Source organism: Mastomys coucha, unplaced genomic scaffold, assembly GCF_008632895.1.
Source record: "Mastomys coucha isolate ucsf_1 unplaced genomic scaffold, UCSF_Mcou_1 pScaffold9, whole genome shotgun sequence".
NCBI classification, from domain to species: Eukaryota; Metazoa; Chordata; class Mammalia; order Rodentia; family Muridae; genus Mastomys; species Mastomys coucha.
In genome coordinates, this window is record NW_022196915.1 from 3,813,374 (window position 1) to 3,834,006 (window position 20,633).

General features: G+C 44.2%; 1 protein-coding gene across 9 annotated transcripts in view; it reads left to right on the top strand.

Annotated features, from left to right (window-relative positions):
* Positions 1 to 20,633, top strand: part of Thrb (thyroid hormone receptor beta) — a 353,365-nt gene that overhangs the window by 248,315 nt on the left and 84,417 nt on the right. For all 9 annotated transcript variants that reach the window (XM_031360979.1, XM_031360978.1, XM_031360975.1 and 6 more), the window contains one exon: positions 7,897 to 7,960. In XM_031360979.1, coding sequence (XP_031216839.1) covers positions 7,939 to 7,960 — 22 coding nt within the window. In that variant the 5' untranslated portion in view covers positions 7,897 to 7,938. The remainder of the gene's footprint in view (positions 1 to 7,896; positions 7,961 to 20,633) is intronic.

Consider the following 20,633-nt stretch of genomic DNA (forward strand, 5'->3'; position numbering starts at 1 on the left):
GTGTGTGTGTGTGTGTGTGTGTGTGTGTGTCCACCCTGCATTGACCACTACAACTTTGGAGAATTGAATAGTCTCATGGATTTGACTTTGCAACTAGGAAAACAAAGCGGCACAGAGGACCCTGGCTGCACATTGGCAAAACTATGCCTAGAAGTGGCCAGAGATGGCACGGCTGTAACAGTGACTGAGCTGGGGGACAGTGCTGCAGACAGCTATAAACTGGGTGGGCCCTAGCCAAAGCTCACTAGTCAAGCCAGCCATGAGGTTCATTCTGTCCTTTGATTGAGTCCAATATAAACTTCTGGGTGTGAGAAAGGCCTTCTCTCACTTAAGAGAGGGTCTGCTGCTTGCATCGATACAGAACAGAAGATTAAGGCCAGCACTCCAGCAAGCGGGTGTGTAATTCAGTGTTTAAGGGTAATTGTGACAGTAGTGGCATTGTGTATGAAGCTGCTGACTAAAAGTATATGAATGAATGAATGAATGAATGAGGTTTGGACTGGTCTTATCCTGGTCAAATGGCTCAAAGTAAAGGCCATATAACATTTCACAATGTGTTATTTGTGGGAGGCTTTAAATAAGTTCAGGGGTGTGGGGAGCCTGGGACCGCATATCTGAGCTGTTGGCATTTCTGAGAGATGAATAGGACAGTATTGTGTTGCATGTGCACAGAGTTGGGACTGGGGGAAAAACTTCTTGGAGCCGTGAGCTGAGCATGATTCAGCAATCTCTGCGTACTGTTCAGAAAATAAGCCCACTAGGCGTGTGGAATATAGACAGCAGGCAAAAGTGCCCTTCCCCCAGCAGGAAACAGACACTAGCTAAAACATTGCATCTTTTTTTCTTTCTTGAACTGAAGGGGATGTAAAAAAGTCTTAGAGAAGATTCAGGGGAAGCAATAATGCCCCATTTGCAATGAGCAGATGATTTACACATACACACACACACACACACACACAAAGAGAGAGAGAGAGAGACAGACAGAGACAGAGACAGAGACAGAGAGACAGAGACAGAGAGACAGACAGAGAGAGAGAGAGACAGAGAGAGAGAGAGAGGCAGCCAATCAAATAACTTACTCCAATGAGCAGGAAGCAAAGCCTGCCCAGCTTCAGTGAATACCCAGAATTCCCTGGACTTCTACTGTGTAGTGATCAGTATGCCTGACAACGAGGTTCTGTAATGTTTTAGAATCTTTGTTACATCCTGCACGTGTGACAGGAGATCAGGAAGCTATTGAATGATAACTACACCTTGTTTGCTCTCAAGATGGCCTCTTAAGACTGTGGCCAGAACCCCCAACATGGTTTCTTACTTCCTGTGCCCCAGTATCAAGTATCATGGGCCCTCCTAGCAGAATAAATCTTCCAGGTTAAATGACAGGCTCTTAAGCTCACAGAGTGACTCATGAGTAAAGAAGACATTAGTCACCCCTTGTGCTTTTCACTGTGGTGGCCACGATTCCCAGACTCTAAACCCGGGTTCTCCCCAGGATGCCTGAGAACCACAGCCACAGCCACAGCCACGGCCACGGCTGTTCATCATGAAATGCGGTTATTAGGCTGTGTGTATTGGATCACTCACCATACAGAACATTTAGGTATTTACTCTGGCCTGGGGTCATGGTGGAAAAAATATATTGAGGTATTGAGGCACTGAATGCCATGCACTGAGGCATGAGGGCCTCTTGGTGGCATTGCCATCCCCAGGTCATTGTGACACAGGCTTTCCAGTGGGACCAGAAAATCAAGCCAGCACTTACTAAACTTAAACATCCAGGGAAAAAAGTAACAAAAATTTATGTCTCCAAGCACCTTCCAAAAGCTTCTTTCCCTTCTAAGCTACTTCTCCATCCCCATCCCAGCTCCACCCATCCCAGCCCCACCCATCTCAGCTCCACACATCCCAACTACACATCCCAGCTCCACACATCCCAGTTTTCCCATTTAACCCTTAACCAACTCTCTCAGTGTTAAAATAATAACCTAATCCCCATTTAAGGTTCCAGATTTTTCTCATGACTTAACACAGTGGACTAACATAAATTTGAACCTATTAATTACTTTGACACATTACTGAAAATTATCCAGATGACAGGTTGTTGAAAGTCAACAGTCCATGAGACACGAGACCCTGTCAAGAGCCAATGAATTTGCTAGTAAGTGAATGACCAAATCACCATGCACTTTCAAACATGGGCCCCGTGGAAGAAGGGGCAGAGACCATAGATTTCAGACATATTTTTTGAAGATGTTATACTAGGGATTGAACCCAGGGCTTTCTGCATACTACAGCTGTTCTTCCACTGAGATCATAGTTAGCTTTTGTTTTTGTTTTGGGACTGGGGGAGCAGGGGGAGAAGGAGTCTCACTATGTGGCAGAAGCCAGACTGGAACTCAGGATTCCCCTGCCTTGGCCCCAAGCATGTTGGGATTATAGGCAAGTATAGCCACACTGTCTGAAGTCTGCCCACAGGAATATTGCAAGTCAGTCTTGCCTCAGTTTACCTTTTACTTTTAAGAAGTAGCTAACAACTGTAATTATAGGATAAATTTGTTTTCTTCAGGGAATTTTCAGAACAAGGCTGCTTCCCCCTTAAGAAGATGTTACTTTTATCTCTAGGTTTAAAACCTACAGGTGCTCCCAGTAGATCCTGGCATAGCAGAGCCTGCATTCAGATCTGCAGATGCCACATCCATGGTATAAGAACAAATGTGTATTTATTTCTTTGCTGGAGATTATAACTTGCTCAGGTACTTCAGTCTATTCTTCCAAAGCACTCTAGGGGTGGGGACAGAAGTGGAGCTGTTTGTAGCTATTTATTTCACTATCAAATACCTTTAGAAACCAATGAGAAAGCATGTGCATCTGTGCAAGCCCTTTGTTTTCCATTCTCACTTAATGTTTTTCACACTTGTACCTCCTTGAGTCACCTAACTACAATTACACGATTACACAATTACGGGCTTCTGGCAGGGCTGAGTGGTACTTTCATTCCTCTGGGGTTATTTAATTCTAACATGATGAATGTGCTTCCAGACCACCACCCTCTACCCCCACCCCACCCCCACACTGGTGTCCTGTACATTTGCCATTTACTAAAGTTCTCCTTGGCTTGGCAGGAGGACAGTGCCCTGCTGACCACCAGGTGGCAGAAGAGGAAGTTTGAGGCTCCTACAAATCACTGGTGACCTGACACAGCCCTTGTCCTTGAGATCAGTATCCAGCCCACCTCTCTGCTCCCCAAGGTCGCTGATCAGAGATGTGTCCATGTAGAGAAAGGCCTGTGGGAGGCACTGTGAGTGCTGTGCGTGACAAACCTGTGCCCTCCTAATCAGCTTCAGAAACTTCAACTGGTCCTCAATTTCTCTACCCTTGTGTTACTTGACTAAGTGTCCCATGTTTCAATCTGTGCAATGGTGCATTTCATGGAACAGATGGTCTTAGAGTGGCTACCTTCTTTGTTTGTTTGCTTAGACTGTTTCAAAGCCCACTCTGACTCCAAGAGTTTTGCTCCTACACTGTTGACCTAGTTGTCAAAGCAGAAGTAGAATTTTTATCAGACTGTACCCAAGCCTTCCACCATGTAAAGGGAGCAACTGCCACAGGCTTCAGGACACTTATAGTAACTGGTGAAACAAACCTTATCCCATCATAGAAATGGTCTCCTGGCTCCCTTCAGTCTCCCTGACTGTTAGGAGCAGCAGGATCCATGCTCCTTCCCACATGCAGTGCTGACATTGCCTATGAGGGACCAGGAAAACAAGGGAAGATCAAGGAAAGGAAGGAGGCAGCATTTGACATGGGTACAGGTTAGAGTAGAGACTAGCAGGAGCTAGGGTTGTTGCTCAGTGAGAGAGCACTTATGTAGCAGTCGGTACTACACAGACTCACTTATAATAGAGATGAGCCCTAGAATGAGATGCTTGAACATGATGGCACATTCTTATAATCTTAGCACTCAGGAGGCAGAAGCAGGGGGACCACCGCAAGCTCAAGGCCAACCTGAGCTCTATACGGAGACCTTGACACCCTCATCTTCTCGTGAACAACCATTGGCCACAGCAAGTGAATCTTCATTACAACCACAAACACTGTTGCCTTATCTCCCTACTTGAAGGAAAAACACTTGACTGCTGCGAACTTGAAAGCTTTGCCCTTCCATAGCTCTTTGCTATGGGCCTGAGCCTCCCGTCTTTCCCAGCACAGGGACTAAAACTGCCTTCTGTCTGAGAGTTGTTATTGAACAAAACTTATGGAGCCTAAACAGTCAGCCATCATCAAGGCTGCTTGAGTGTCTGACGAATGATGGCTGCCCTTTGCAGCAGAAGCACTACCCAGTTCAGGGGTGCCTATCAAGGGTTCGGAATGAAGTGGAAGCACGCTCTCTCACTGGAGCTGGAGTTCTTGAGGCTTCAGAAGGACTTCTGTCTCTCTGCAAATGAACCCCCAGAGGGTCCAAATGAAATTTCTTACCTACTGTCCAGGCATGATGGTGCACGCTTGTAATAACAAGCATTCAGGAGGCTGAGGCAGGAGGATTGAAAGTTAAAGACTAAACCTGAACTACAAAAGTAAGACCCTGAGTAGAGTATTCAGCACCATGCTGGCCCAGAATGCACTGTGTAGCCTAGGCTGGCCTCAAACTCATTGAAATTCTCCTGTCTCAGCCTCTTGACTGCTGGGTTTTCAGGCATGAACCACTCACTATGCCTTGTTGAGAAAGTTTATAAGGAAGCAAACTCTTCTTTGACCCGTAAGCAATGGGAATGGTAAGACATGACATCCATAAGTGGTGGTTCTGGATGGGGCTGGTTCTCAATCTGTCATCAACATAGCTGTCCTGGCTAGCACTCAGTACCTGATACTTCCTCCTCCATGCTCCACCTCACAAAAACACTCACTGTGCTCATCCCTTCCAGGCTTCAGTTGGCTTGATTTGACTCTGGGTTGTTTTTCTCCTGTGGCCCCCACAAACTGCTGAGCTCCAGACCTATGCACAGCTCTGAAGAAGACCATCCCCAGGAAATCATGGGATGGGGTGGAACTGAAGTTCTAGGACAAGTGATACCTGATAGGTTGTCAGACACATTACTGGAGTCACACATGAAATTCTAGAGCTCAGATTTGGGGAGATAGCTCAGTGGTTAAGCACTTGCCGCACACTCATGAGGACATGAGTTCAGATCCCCCAGTAACCAAGCAAGTGCCAGATGGTCATGGTGCTCTGCCAGTAATTACAGCCTTGAAAGGCAAAGACAGGATTCCTAAACAGGTTAACAGTACTAGCCATTGAATGAGCTCTGCATTTAATATAGAAGAGTAATCAAAGATTATTCCCTATCAACCTCAGTTTTACACACACACACACACACACACACACACACACACACACACACACTGGGGAAATGAATCTAGAGCTCATTGAAGGGCAATAGTAAGAAACAATACTACATGCTAAGTACTACTAAAGTACTAGTGTACTTTAGCAGTACACCATTAACAGTATAATAACAGTAATGTCATTTAATGATACCACATGGCACAGTATTGCTGATATTGCACTACAAAAGCTGCTATCACTGAAGAAAAGAGTGCTCAGTAGCACTAGGCAGGGGAGTTAGCACTGAGGTTCATGATGTTGACCTCAGTTTTAGGAATTTTAGTAAGATTGTTTTCTTGCTCCAAGTCCATTCTCCTCACAGATTACATTTCTGCACTATGTATGCCCAGTCAGTCAGAATTTTGATAAAAAAAAATAAAGATAAAAGATAAATATAAAAAGATGTTTAAGTTGATGGTGTCACAAGACTGTAACTGGGGTTTAATGGCTCCAGTAAGGAGAATAAAAAGAAAAACAATCTACTGCACCACACTGGGGTTATTGTGTGAAGCTGGGAGCTGTTAATCAGGTGGCAACTGTGTTGGAATCTACTCCATGTGAAAGAGGGTGTGTTTTCCAAAGGTCACCAAGGAAGAGTTGAGTGTCCAGTGGAGGGGATGTCGGGCAGAGCTGTAAGAGTTCATTTCCTGGTCTCTCAGGTGCCAGCTCAGGTCACATGTGCCTTGTATATCCCTTGACTATAGCCATTATCCAGCACAGATTTGTGTACACATGCTCTGCTTGATGGGGAAGAGAGGAAAGTAAGAGGAGCAGGTCATGCCATCAGACCTTACAAGACTGTAAGGTCTTGTAAGAAAGACCTTCATGACAAGAAAGAGGGCCATGCAAACCTGTGATTTAAATTCGGCATGACAAAAATTATGATAAAGGCATGAAACCATGGGCACCAGATTAGTGGAGAGCCAAAGAGAACCATATTGAGAACATAGTTCATGTGCTTCTTTGCCTACTAGCTGCCTGCTGTCCCACCACAAGCCCACGCCTTCCCATCCAAGGGCCATCATAGCTCATTGCTGTATCTCACCTACAAATCCCCTGATACCCTCTAACTCTCAGCTTCAGCCTTGTGAAACAAGTGAAGCCTGAGCCCATCTTTCACTTCACATTGAAAGAAATGCCAGTGCTTGGAACTTGCCATGGCTAACACACAGCACTACTGTCCCTTGAGCCCAGGTCTTGGGCTTCAACTCTATTCAAGAGACATATGCTGCTATTGTCCTACACTGGACACAGAACCCCTTCCAGGAAACGCTTCCAAAAACATACTGAAGGATTCTGACCTGTGTGTACCAGCTGCCTGTGTGCATCCCTCAGCACCTTTTCCCAGCCTGCAGGTGTCTGGCATTGACCCTGGGCCTCCTCCCCCTCCAGAGTGTCAGTCTTTCATTTGCTCATTAGATTTCATAAATGAATCAGTGAAAGCAGAAAGCAGCACTGACAAAAGGCGAAGTTGTAAATGGGCAGGTGAGGGGGTTAGTTATTGAGAACATGGTGTCTAAGATGTGAATCACCTTGAATATTGCTCAAAGTACCATCAAGACTGAGGCTTCTCTTCCTCAGCATTCACTGTGAGAAGTTCCGCGTTGGAGGTGCTCAAACATCTCAGTCACTCGTAAGAAGATGGTCCATCCATAGTGTGGCTGATCTCTAAAAAACAAACCAAGAAAAAACACTGTTTTAAAAGCATAATTATAGAATGAAGCCAGAGGTGAAAATTAAGGTTTCACTACCTTGTGTGTGCCATAAGGCCCTTTTAACCACCCAGTTCTAAGTTAGAGTTAGCAATCTTAGTTCAAGTTCACTAAAACATGATAAACTTTGGAACATTAAAAACAAATTAAGTCAGGAGGAGATAGAAAGAATGTAAGAGCTGGAGAGTGGGAGGAGTGCTAGAGGATGGGGAGGAGCGCTACAGAGTGAGGAGGAATGCTGGAGGATGAGGAGGAGTTCTGGAAGATGGGAACAAGTTCTGGAGGATGGGGAGGAGTGCTGTGAAGATAGAGAGGGTGCTATAAGGAGTCTTCTAAACTCATGAACTCACTGCAGCTATGGTGACTTGCACAAACCCTAGCCAACAAGATCAGTCAACATGCCAGCAAGCAGCACTAACTGGATTTATTTGATTTCAAAGAAAGAAAGATAGGGGGAAGGAAGGAAGGAAGGAGGGAGGGAAAGAAGGAAGGAAGGAGGGAAGGAAGGAAGGAAGGAAGGAAGGAAGGAAGGGAGGAAGGAAGGAAGGAGACATAAACATGAAGAAGGAAGGGGCATATGTTGGGGTAGGTGGGGATTTTGTCAAAGAATAAATAAAATATATTTAATAAGTAAGTAAAATCCTGGCCCTCAGGAGGATGAGGCAGGAAGATCTCTGTAAGTTTGAAGCCAGCCTTGTCCACATTTCAAGTTCCAGGCCTGCCAGTGCCACATAGTAAGATGCCATCACTAAAACGAAGTCAAGTTCAGATCATAATGTATGTTATTTTATCTCTTTGTAGGGAATGCCAGTGCAGAAGAGGACCCAGCATGACTACTAACCTATGACTCCTAACAGTATGACAGGTATCTACGTGCCCTTTCTTGATTTTCATTGTGTGTCTTCATCTGTGTACACAGAGCGTGAAGTACTGGGGTTCTAGAGCCAACCTGAGAATCTTAGCAGCAGTTATTTCCAAGCTGTTAAGTATTATTACTCTCTCTTCCTCAGAAATGATGTCATTACCAGGAAGGTGACCCAGGGGAGATGCTAATTTCAGTGAAAGGCTGGTGTTCAGTCCTCCTAGCGTCACCCCTGTGCACTAACATCATTATTCTTCAAAGTCTTACAGATTCACATAACAAATGGTTCTGCAGCCTTGGTGACCACAAGTCAGTATATATTCCCCAATGAGAACTACTTGTTCCAGCAGCAGTAAATGTAAATTCAATGTGTGGAAATCACATATGGCATAAGTGAGCAGGGCCAGAGAGAGCCAGAGGCACCCGACAAGCTGCCATCGCCTAAGTTCCCTGCGCATACGAAGGCCCAGGGACTGAGCAAACACCAAAGGCAGAAAAGGTTAGGTGTAAGCAGACCCAGTACACTCTAGTTCCCTCCAAAGCTAACTACCCTTGATTATCAATGGCCACTGGAAATAAGGCACGAAGGCTAGGACATCCAGAGATTTTGAATTAGAAAGATGTTGGAAAACTAAATTTTTAAATGAAACATCCAAATTTTAAAGTATCTACATTTAACTTAGGAATTATCAAAGACCGTGGACCAAAATGTGTCTGCTGACCAAAATCAACCCATGAGCTCTCAGAGCATGGCATGTGCTTTCTGCCTTCCAGCTGAATTCCAAGCCAATCCCTGACCTCTTCGTTTCTATGGCAGCAGGGAGGATGCCCATACTCTTCTGCACATCATAAAACAGTCTGGCTTTTGGGAATGTGTTCATGACACTTCCCCACCCTAGAATGGACCCAATGGCCAGTCAGTTCCTTTGAGAATCCATTCTTTAATACACCTGAGAACCAAAGCAACTGTGATCAAACCATTATCAACAGGGCATCGCACCCTGGCTCCCTACCCACCAGGGCTTGAACTCTTGATTTGGCAAAAGATAGAGCACCTGGGCAAACCGGAATGGCTTGCACCTGTAGGAACAAGGACTCAGAATTACACGCCCTTTCCACAGCTTAGTTCGTGTGAGAAAACACCACTCCTCCTTCCATTCCACTGCCAACAAGGTCAGGTTCTTCTTCACCACTTCCGTGTAGAAAACATACTCATGAGGTGGGAAATTAGTGCAACTCTGTCTCAGCCTCAGCCTCCACGTACCCGAGGGTCTAAAAGGCAACTCTGGGCAGAAAGTGTGACAATACATGTCTCTGTTCCTACATAGATGTGAAAGTACACAGGCAGCAGATAGCAGGTCATGGCACTACAAATAGGGACTCTGTTCCTGTGGGAGAAAGTCAGAATGGTCTTAAGAGGTACAGGGCGACAGCCTTGTATTCCACCATGAATTGCCCCTTAAAATGCTTCTAAAGGAAGGGACTCTAGAGGACATACATCCTGAGACATAGAAATAGCAGTAGTTAATGGGAATGTGGATAATAAGATGGTATTTGCTTGCTGTGGGAGGCAGATAAGTAGTGGTCATTCATCCATGTGCCTCTAGAACAAAAACTAGCAATATCAATTGATTGTAGCATGGTTGGTTGACTGATTGAGGGTTCATCTGATCTCTGGTTATGAAAGGCAGTGAATAGATATTCTGCTTCTATGATCCATTCATTGTCTTGTCATGGGTCCCCCCATCCTGCCACTATAGCGTGAAGAGACTTTTACTGTACATTACTAAGTAGGCTTGACTGTTTTCTAGTGAAACTCAACCTACACAGCAGGCAGAAGGCCAATTTTGGTGAAGGGCTGTCTTTGCTGGTCCTCTCAGTAAAGTCCCCAGTAGGCCTGGAGGTTTCCTTAGCTTCAGCTCACCCCAGTGTTGAGCAGAACCTGAAGCTGAGGCTCTGGGCTAGGAACCAGGGCTGCTACTAGACTAAGCCAGATCTCCACCTTGCAGGCTGAGCTGCCTCCTAGTGGGAGGGACTGGCCTAACTTCCACTATGCTTTTTCTCCAGAGACTCAGGCAGCTGCATTCACAAAAGAGCCCACTCCATAGATCGGCTGTGGGTGTGAATGGGCTCAAATAAGAAAATCATTACATTAGAGGCTTTTATTTGTGTGTGAAATGAAGCAGTTCCTTTTCTCCATCTCCTTCACTGCAGGCTCCAGCCATAGCATCATTTTAACCTAAAGGGAGACCGCAATAAAGATGAAAACCATTGGATCCATGCTTACTCTAGGTGCATAATTTAAAACCAAGTATGCATTCTTTCTCTTCAGAAAACATAACCAGTACCATGGCTGTTAAGCATTAAAGAACATCAATTAACTCTTATGAGAAGACAGCAAGCATTAAATGAGTGGAGTTAGGAATAATGGGCCTATGTTCCTAACAGCAAGCCAGCATTTCACACAAAGCTGTGGTTCTCAACCTTGTTAACGCTGCTACCCTTTAACGCGGTTTCTCACATTGTGGTGACCTTCAGCCATAAAGTGATTTTTGCTGCCACTTCATAACTATAAATTTGCTACTTTTAGGAATAGTAATACAAAAATATAGCATGTGGGATATCTGATATGTGGCCCCTATGAAAGGTTTGTTCAACACACCCCCCTCCAAGGGGTTACAACTCACAGGTTGAGAAGCAGCGGCATAGAGGCTTTTTAGCTACAAAGCTTGTGAAATATATCTATTTTGAATGTATTTGATGGAAATATGTTTGTATTCTGTGGTTAACATCAGCTGTTGGAGCTGGGTCTTGCCAAACTTTATCTCATTGGCTTGCCTAATCTGAAATTAGGACTATATGACATCACTCACTGAATAATTCTTAAAGAGAAAGGTAAGAACGTACCTTCATAAGATATTTTATTGGTTGGACAATTAAGCTCTATTTCCTGGTAATCTGTGGGAATGAGCTAGACATTTATGACACTATAATGAGCTTTATTTTGAGTAAAGCCGTGATTCACAGCACAAAGGGATTGCTCCTAAGATGTGAACACATAACATTCCTAACAGCAAATTGAAAAGCTTTTTGGCCTTTTTTAACAAACCAAGAACCTAGACTCTGACTGTTCTGAGGCCGCAGCAGCTGAAATTTGTAGCATTTGTGTAGAGCCTCATTTCATGAGACTAGGATGAGCATAAAGTTGGTGTGGTCTTCCTGGGCCTGTGATGTCAGCCACACTCTGACCAGCCCTCATGATTTCACCAACACTTCCTCCTTCTGGCTGGCTGCTTGTTCCTTCTACCTCATCAGCATCCTGTTTCTTTTCTTTATCTGTTTCCCTTTATGATCACTATTACTGAGGGTCCCAGCACAGGGCTGCTGCACTGATACCCTGGGCATGAAACCTGGGTTTAGTATTTCCCTCTGTGTGAAGTTGTTTGCTAAGAGTGACATAGCTTTATTTACATATTTATTATTCCTGAAGTTAAGCATTTTTTACATGTTTATTGGCCACTCTCATGAAGCTTTCTGTCCATATTTGTTACTCATTTTCCATTGTTATCTTTGCCCTTTTTTGTTATTTGTGTAAGTTACTCATATACTAACAATATCACTCAGTTTCTCCGAATATGATCGATGTGCCCCCACCTCACGCACTACCTCTCAGACCAACCCACTGCACCAAGAATCTTCCTCTGCGGGAATGAGAACTCTGTTTTTTTCATTCTCTTTGAGCACACAGCCCTTAACACGCCTCTCCCATTCACGTGGTATAAGCCCCAAGTTAGCAAAATAAACCTTTGGGAATTTACCACTTTGAAAAGCAAAGAAAAGAAACTCAGACAAGTCTACAATGTTATGTTATCTTTTCTCCCTGTTGCATGCAACACAGAGAGGGGTAAAGATCTCCACGTGGTGTCCACTCTAGAGGCCAGAACTTCAATTCATCTTCTGCATTCTTCACCATAAGCAGGAAGAACATCAAGGAAACCACAGGAAGGACCTCAGTGTACCAGCAGAGGGAGACTCGGGGCCTGAGCCCATCTCAAGCACTAGGGGAGAAAAGGAACAAAAAAGAGAAGCAAGGAACAAAACTTAAGGGAGGGTTTCTCCACAGCTACAACCAGCCGTTCTTCGAGCCCCACAGCTACAACCAGCCATTCTTTGAGCCAGAAGCACCTGCTTCACTTTTAAGTGGGAGGGCTGTGAACTTTTTCAGAGTCTACTAGCAAGGAGCTGGCCCCTGTGCTCTCTTCACCTCTGCCTGTCCCTTCTCTTCCTCCTCTCTTTAGCTTCCTTGCAGAAACTGTGGGAGGGTCAGAGCGTTCTGAGAGAAACTGGGTATAAAATTTCCATTTCCAGTCAGACCAGAAAGAACTCTCTTTTCAGATCTCCAAATCTGATCTGTGCATGCGTGCGCGCGCACACATGCACACGCACACACACACTTATGTGTGTTTAAGTAAGTATATGTATATGTATGTATATGTAATATGATGTATATGTACATATGTATAAGGAATATATATGTATATATATATATTCACATATACATATATATATATATATATATATATATATATATCATCCTTAGCACCTCCTGAATCTTCTTTAATCTATGCTTTTAGTATTTGGCTTTTTCTTAACTCTCCCCTAGCCCATTGTGCCTCCAGCTCTCTCCGCCTTAACCCTGTATTACCATCACTGACATCCCACTATAACCCCATGTTACCATCCCTGCCCCACTGACATCCCACTGTAACCCCCATGTTATCATCACTGCCCCGCTGACAACATCCCATTATCACCATTCCGATCAACCCATCTCAACCTCATCTGCTCTAAGCAATAGCTGCCCAGGGTCCCTCTACTTGGTTTTTGCTAACAGACATAAAAATACCATAACCCAACAAGGTTCTATTAAGATAGGATATGTCTCCCCCTGGGTTCTCTCAGATGCTACTGAAGTCCAGAGCAGTGGCACATACATTAGGTTAAGCTCCTTCCAAAAAAATTGAACATAATCTTCCCTGATAATAATTTTATGCATAATGAGTATACTATTTTCTTTAGTTTGCTGTGAGCCAAGAACTATTTTTCTATGTCACTATCACCTGCCACCACACCCAGCTACCAGCGCCAGGCACCTGTTTATCACCTTTTGCTTGTTTTTCTTTTGTTTTTTTGTTTTGTTTTAAGGCTTAGCTCTGATGACATTATCACTCTGGAGCCTGGCTGTGCTGTAGAAAGGAGGCCACTGTGGACCGCCATGCCCACAAGTGTGCAGCATGCTCATGCGTCCCTGTCCTGATGCTAGAGCTGAACTGAGAGGTCTCTCTCTAGCTCTCAGGATTTAGAGTTAGCCAACTAAGGCAGGTGTGGTGGAGCGGTTCTCCCAGGGTTACTGCAGTGGACTCCTGAGTTTTTGAATTATCACTTTCCAATCTTTGGGAAACTTAAGTTAAACAAGTCTAATGAATGATGGTATTTCTCTTGTTTTCCTTCCATTCTTTGCTCTTACATGAAATTCTTAATCTTCATCAAACTACATTGTCAAATCTATACCAAATCCCCTCTAAGCTGTCACAGTTTATCCCAGCCATGGGTGACAAATTCTCATATAAACAGAGGCAGCTACCTCGGATGGCCATGACTGACAGGCCATGGTTCCTGAACATGAGTCTGATGATCAGTGTGCACTGTCTCTTGCCTACACGGCCATCTAGTCCTGGCCTCCTCAGCTCAAATCTCAGTCTTTTGGGAAATGGTCGACCATGGCAGCCTTCCTTGTGGAAGGAACAGTGACCTCAGAAGGAAGCCTGGTCTGTCTTACATAGCTTTTGTGACTTAGTAACAGGTCAGGTTGGTCCTCTATGCTTCCAGTAGATTCTTTCCAGTCTCACTGGTGTTAGATGTTATGGGAAGAGGCTTGTTATTGCTGTTGCTGTTACTGTTGTTGCTTTGTTTTAAGGCCTCAAGGGAACAAGTTTTCTGGAGCACAGGACACATAGTTTTGGCTTGGACTGTACATTTAATCCATTTGAGGAGCTTTTAAAAACACTGAGCTTTCCTCCAGGCCCCTGGTGAGAAAGTGAGATGCACAGGAATCTCTTCACGCAGTCTGCTATTATGGAGTCCCTGGTACATGGCAGGCACACAGAAAGTCCATCAGGAATCCTGCTCTGCAATTACAAAAACAGATGTGGGAGGTACTTGTACTTTTTTAAAGAAGATTGTTAGAGAAGCTTAAACGTCTATAGCTCATCCCTACAATTCAAATTTAGCCCCTGGTTAAGCTGTCCTTCAAGAATTTTCTGTACAGATTGAAACTTTTTTTTTTCTAAAAATTGAGAGCTATCCAAAAGTACTTTAGTGGATCTTTATGACTGTATGAGTCTATAATGATGGCCAAGAAGTCTAGGTAAAGGGAAGTTTGAGGCAACATCTTCCTTGCTTCAACATCATCCAATACAAACTGCTATTTCTGTCACCAATGCTTCACGTTAGGCATGAATTCCCAGTGTGGTCAGATCACAGGGACCCACCTCAGACTTGTGCTGGATACTCAGTACTCCCCAGGATGGAAACTTAGTGAACGTGATTATATCATGCAGAAAGAGACAGCAAGAAGTAGTTGGGGGATGGCTTTTAAAGTCACTCATTCCATCTTATTTATTTACACAGGATCCGATTGTGGTTCCTGGTATTTTTCTGCTGACCATTTCTTACTATTTCTTTGTGCCTTTCACATTCTTCTGGACTCTGTGTTTCTAAACATGCTATCTAAAAACATCGCTTGCTAACAGAATTCATTAGCTTATTTTTAGTAAACAAAGACACTTAAAGACGAATCTTACCTTTTGATGTTCCGGATGAAGTGTCCCACTGGATCTAGCTGAGAGTTTTTCCATGCCTTTATTAAGGGTCAGGGGACATAGGACTCTTAGTGGACGTGTCCAGGTTGCCTCATATCCTTGTATCATTTCTCTTGAGGCTTTTTAAATTTTAAAATTTCTCAATGTTTCTTTCTGCCAGCAGTGTTTTTATAGATCTCAATTAAACCCCATTTGAATAATCAAATTTAAATATTCTTGAATCTCAAATTTCTCAACTAAAAGCTTCCTATTCTATTTATCCAAATAGAATATAAATGAAGTTATCCCAGTTATGCCAGCATTGCCTTTAGGCAAGTCTTTTAGTATTATTGTAATATCAAGATGAGTCTATAAAATGAATATAAAAAACCTCATATTCAGTAAAGCATAATGAAAATATTCATGATGAGCACAACCTATTTGATGCTATGCCCAAAGTTAGATCAAGAAACAATTGGCAGAGGTTAGAAAAATGGGTCAGGGGTTAAAAGCACCTAATACTCTTACACAGGACCTATATTAAGTTCCCAGCACCCACAACTGCCTTTAATGCCAGTTCCTGGAGACGTATACAGTACACATAAACTCATACAGACACATACACATAAAAACAATAAAAAGAAATCATTGACCTAAATTTAACATTATCAAATTCCTTGAGTTTTTTTTTTTAATAAAAACTTTAATTTAACATCAGCATGCAAGACACTGTGCAGTATATAAACATGGGCGAGGATGACCTCACCTCCTGGGCGTCCATGGGCAGAGATCACAGTCTCTGAGTACATGAGGACAGAGGACACTTGGAGACTCTGCGGTCTGCACACCTAGATGGAATGTGGGGAATCTAAGGCCATGAATGTGAGCATGCTGTAACTCACAGGAGTGTCCTGCACTGATGCTTAGTGTGAGCCTTCAAGCGCCTCATGCCTGAGGTCTCTCTTGGATCCAGCTGGATTTCAGAAATACTTAGAAATATAGTAGACAGAGAGCTTTTTGGCATCTATTGGCCTCTGTTAGTGAAATAATACTTTATGCTACGGTGGCTAAGCTTCCTCCCAAATGTCAGTGACTTTATAAAGCAGAATTGTGATCCTGATGCTGAAGCTGGTCACTGCTATGTGTACTTGCATGGCAGGTGATACTTGTCAGCATCGCTTGGAGGCTCCATCCTTCTTCAACCCCATCTACTTCTCGGGCTTCAAATGTTTCTACAAAATAAGAAGAGTGACAGAAGATGAAGAAAACACACAAGGCCCAATAATCCCATCCATTCTATTGGCTGAAACTTAATCCCATGGTCATCTCTCACTTCAAGGGAGTGCTGGGAAATATAGTGGAGCTATACCACAAAGTGTGGAGCATACAAATTTTGATTATGAGTCTATGTCTCAAGTGACCATGCAAAAGCACAGTAGTATTATAAAGGCCTTGGTCTTTATAATGAGGAAATTATTTCATTAAAAAAAAAAAAAACTTCAAGTTATTTGACCTTTCCCAGGCTAAATCAACATTCCTAGACAGGACAAAGGTGGTCTGTTGTGCAAAACCCTAAGGAAGCAATCATAACTGCATCTGGAGTTGGAGTCATATATATGTCTTTATTATTAGCCTTGTGGATTGACAGGGCAAGAATGTTTGTTATGCCCAGGAAGGATTTTAACTTACAAAATTAAAATATGATTCCAGATGCAAACAAATATTTCTTCAGTGTCAGAGAAACGTGGAAGTGGAGAGTCCTCTCCCAGGCGCATTACCTTTACCTGACTCATCTCTCCCTGACAAACCAGGAAGAAGGTTTTCAGAGATGCTCAGTGACTTCCTAGAAGATACCCACCATCCTGCCTGCCAATAAGTCAGGAAAGGCATGCAAGCCCCCAAGAGAGAAGAGAGTTGACAACCTAGCTGCCTCCCAGCCTGGGACAGCCTCACATCTGGCCCCCTTCTCTCGGCCTTCGCTTTTCTGTTTCCTGTGTTGCCCAATAGGATATTCATTTTGTTTGCTTGGTAGTCTGCTCGTTTCACTCTTCTCTCTCTCTCTCTCTCTCTCTCTCTCTCTCTCTCTCTCTCTCTCTCTGTCTCTCTCTCTCTCCCTTTCTCTCCCTCCCCCCCTCCTCTCTCTCTCCACTCTATTTTTTTATATTAAAAACAGAATAGCATGGCAGGCGAGGAAGCAGATAACAGGGACACCATGTCTTCACCCAGGAAAAGCATATACCACCCTGCCTTTTGTCTGCCTGAACCAGTTATCTTTACATGCCCCCAACTTTTGCAGACCCTTAAAGCAACAGGGCACCTAAGAACACAAGCCTGAGCAGGCATCTACTCAGGGTCCAGCTGTGACCTTGGGGGAGCCACTTGCCCTTTCTCACTGCCCAGCTCCTTCCTGTGGGAAAAGTAGACCACTGAGCTATGTATCAATGGGATAAACATGAGATGCTGCGCTCAGTACCGTGGCTGGGAAGCAGGGAGCACCAGGAAGCAGTGGCACACATCCTCACAGTGTCTGTTGTCCACACCCTCATCACGCCTCACCTGCGTGTACAGGCCAAGGGAATTGACCTGCCAAGAAAGTATGGAAACATGCAGCTCTTGTTTGAGACACAGCAAAGAACATACATGCAGCTCCCCAGGGAGCTTTAAGACAACCCACTCCACAGTCCAAAAAGAAAAGATTCCAGTAACTGAGACATAGGTCTCCTGGCCTCACTTCCCAGGCGATCCTTCATGGTTGTGCATGAATTCTGAAAAAACTGATATTTATGCCAAAAATACCTTGAATGCCTATGACTAAAGTTTCTGAGAGCCTCCCGCTGCTGGCCTCCTGTTTCCACAGTCTGGTTCCACAATGCCTTCTTTTCTATGCCAGGATTCTCTTCAGAGCCTTCTCTGTGTGGTTCTTACCCAGCAGAATTCAGGAAATTCTGACAGGCTGAGTTTGGCTAACCTGACATCAGGGAGGGCAGCCTGTCTCTGATGGGTTCACTCTTGTCCAAGCACACAATGTCAAGCATGTTTCATTTATAGACATCCACTTGATGCCCACATGTTCAAGATTAAGAAGGTTTGTTTTGCTTCCTGACCCTATCAAGTCCCAAATCTTCTCAAGAGTTGTTCATGTGCCACAAATAAAGGCCAAATAAACAAAACACAACTTGGCAAGAGGATAGACCCTCGTCAGAAATTTCCCAACTTCCACTGATAATTCCATCAACACGTTAGCTAATCAGTTTCTCTCCTGCTGATGTTCCTCCTCATCTTCCCATCCTTGTTCTTCCTCATTCTGATGCCCTTCCCGTTTCTGTTCTTGCTCCTCCTCCTCGTACTGATGCTATTTCTCCTGATGCTCCTCCTCCTCCTGATGCCCCTCTACCTCCTTCTCATCTTGATGCTCCTCCACCTCCCCCTCCTCCTGATGATCCTCCACCTCCTCCTCCTGATACTCTTCCACCTCCTCCTCCTAATGCTCCTCCACCTCCACCTCCTTCTCCTTCTCCTCCTGATGCTCCTCCATCTCCTCCTCTTCCTAATGCTCCTCCACCTCCTCCTCCCCCTCCTGATGCTCCTCCACCTCAGCTGACTTTATATTACATTACAGATTAGTAAATTAGTTAAAGTACAAGTGTTCCCACTAGTTGCAAACCTACCAATTATTCACACCTCTGTGTATATTAGTACCACCAGTCTTCCTTCTTCCCTCTGGAAACAGGGCACATGAATCAGTGGAGAGGAAACAGTAGCAGAATAGATAAGAAACCCCAGTGCCAGGTAGCCAAGTCAGGGATGGACTTTTAAGTTGTAGAATAGAAACTCACTTACATCACAGCTTTGTGTAAACAGGGTTTCTCTATGCCTCTTTTTAAACCAATATATTGGAATTCACCAAATGTTCTTACATGGACATCCTTTCTAGAAAGGGATCTTATTCTAGGGTTGCGTCAGCATCCAAAAGTTTCCTCCCTCTACCCGTCTTCTCATCCTTCAGGCAAACGTAATCTAGAATTAAGTGGGACCACTGAGATCGGCCTCCCAGGTTAGCGGGGCTGCTAGATGCAGCCAGTTTGGGTTGGAATGGTGCAACACATTCTGTTGGCCACATTGTCTTAAATTCTTGAAAAATATAATTGTGTACAAAAACCATGCCACAGTAAGACCAGGGTGCTTGGGCGGTGCCATGTTGGCTGTTCAATTCTCTCTTCACCACACAGAAACATGCCAGAGAGAGAGAGAGAGAGAGAGAGAGAGAGAGAGAGAGAGAGAGAGAGAGAGAGAGAGAGAGAGAGAGAGAGAGGAAACAGGGTAATCACTAAAGGGCTGGACTTGCTTCTTCTTCCAGTCACTATGGAGGCAGAAGTATCGAAGTATCTCAGGCCAGAATTCCATAAAGCTGGAAATATTTGTTATCTCAAGCTATGATTTTGTTATATTTTGTCTTATTACTTATTTATTTACTTATTTCATTTTGTGTATGTGTGCATACATGTGGGCTCACATATGAAGATGCCCTTGTAGAAGCCACGGGCAACTCCCAGGAACTGGTTCTCTCCTTCCACCTATGGGAATCAGGACTTAAACCCAGGTTGTCAGCTTGGCTGAAAGTACCTTTACCCACTGAGCCCGCTCACAGCCCTCAAAACATAGCGTTTTGTTTTCCTTGTGACAGAGTCTTGCTATGTAACCCAGGTTTGCCTTAAACTCTCAATTCTCATGCCTTTCAAATGTCTGAGTACCAGTGTACTTATCTGTGTCTGCTGGAACTGGAAACCTGCACATCAGACAGCATCTGAAGAACAGCTTACTTCAATCTATGATATAGAATATGCTTTTGTAGTTCAGTACTTACTGATTGTACAAGTGACAGGTTTCAGTGCAAAATCTTCACATATGTTTACCACGGGCTTTGAGCATCTTTCATGAGGAGGCATCACCTGAGGAAATGACTGGCCTCTCTCAAAGCAATATTCCACTTAAGAGCCAGGGTGTCTTAACTACAGGCACTTTCCACTTCCTGTCACCCCTCTGCCCTGGCTGGAGGAGGAATCCAGGCACTGCTCTGCCCCTTGCTTCCTCACCTGTGGAAGCCAGCAGAGGAAGCAAGGTGAGAAGGCAGCTTCCAGGTAGTGCTCATCTTTGGAGACCACCTGTAGCTCCTCTCTTGTGCACAGCTCGCATCTGCCTGCTGTGTCAAGCCACAACAAGGCCTGCTCTGGGGCTCCCCCTACAGTTGTCATAAGTACAGAATAAAATTAACCTTTTTCAACCCTAAATCATTGTCAAGTTTCCTCAAAGTCCAAATGAGGAATTTAAAAGCAAGTCAGTCTCTGTTCCCCGGCCGCTTGGTTGTTTTTGTTGTTTGCTTGTGTGCCTCCCAAGCTTCTCACCACTGGGAATAGAGGCAGAGCTACTGAAAATGCTTTTCAAATTGCCATCATCCGCAACAGCCAGCACAGAGCACAGGCCCATAAACTGCATAAGAGGAGGAAACGTGTTAGAAAAAGTCTAGTGTCTGGGAGTGAGTGAAAGGCCACCATTCCCATGGCATTGAACCTGAGCATAAACCCTTATTATGTTTTCAAGAAAGAGATCATGGGCTTGGAGTCAGATGCATCTGTGCTGTCTGATATCCAGTGACACAGAACAAGGATGTGACCTCCTCTGTGAGACTTTCTTTATGTCAAGTCTTTCGGTCCATGGAATTCAGGAGGAAAGGGGTCCTTGTCCTAAGTCACTGACTATTGCCTACCCATCAAAAGGAAAGATACAATGTGATTGGCTTTACCATCGTAGGTCTGTGT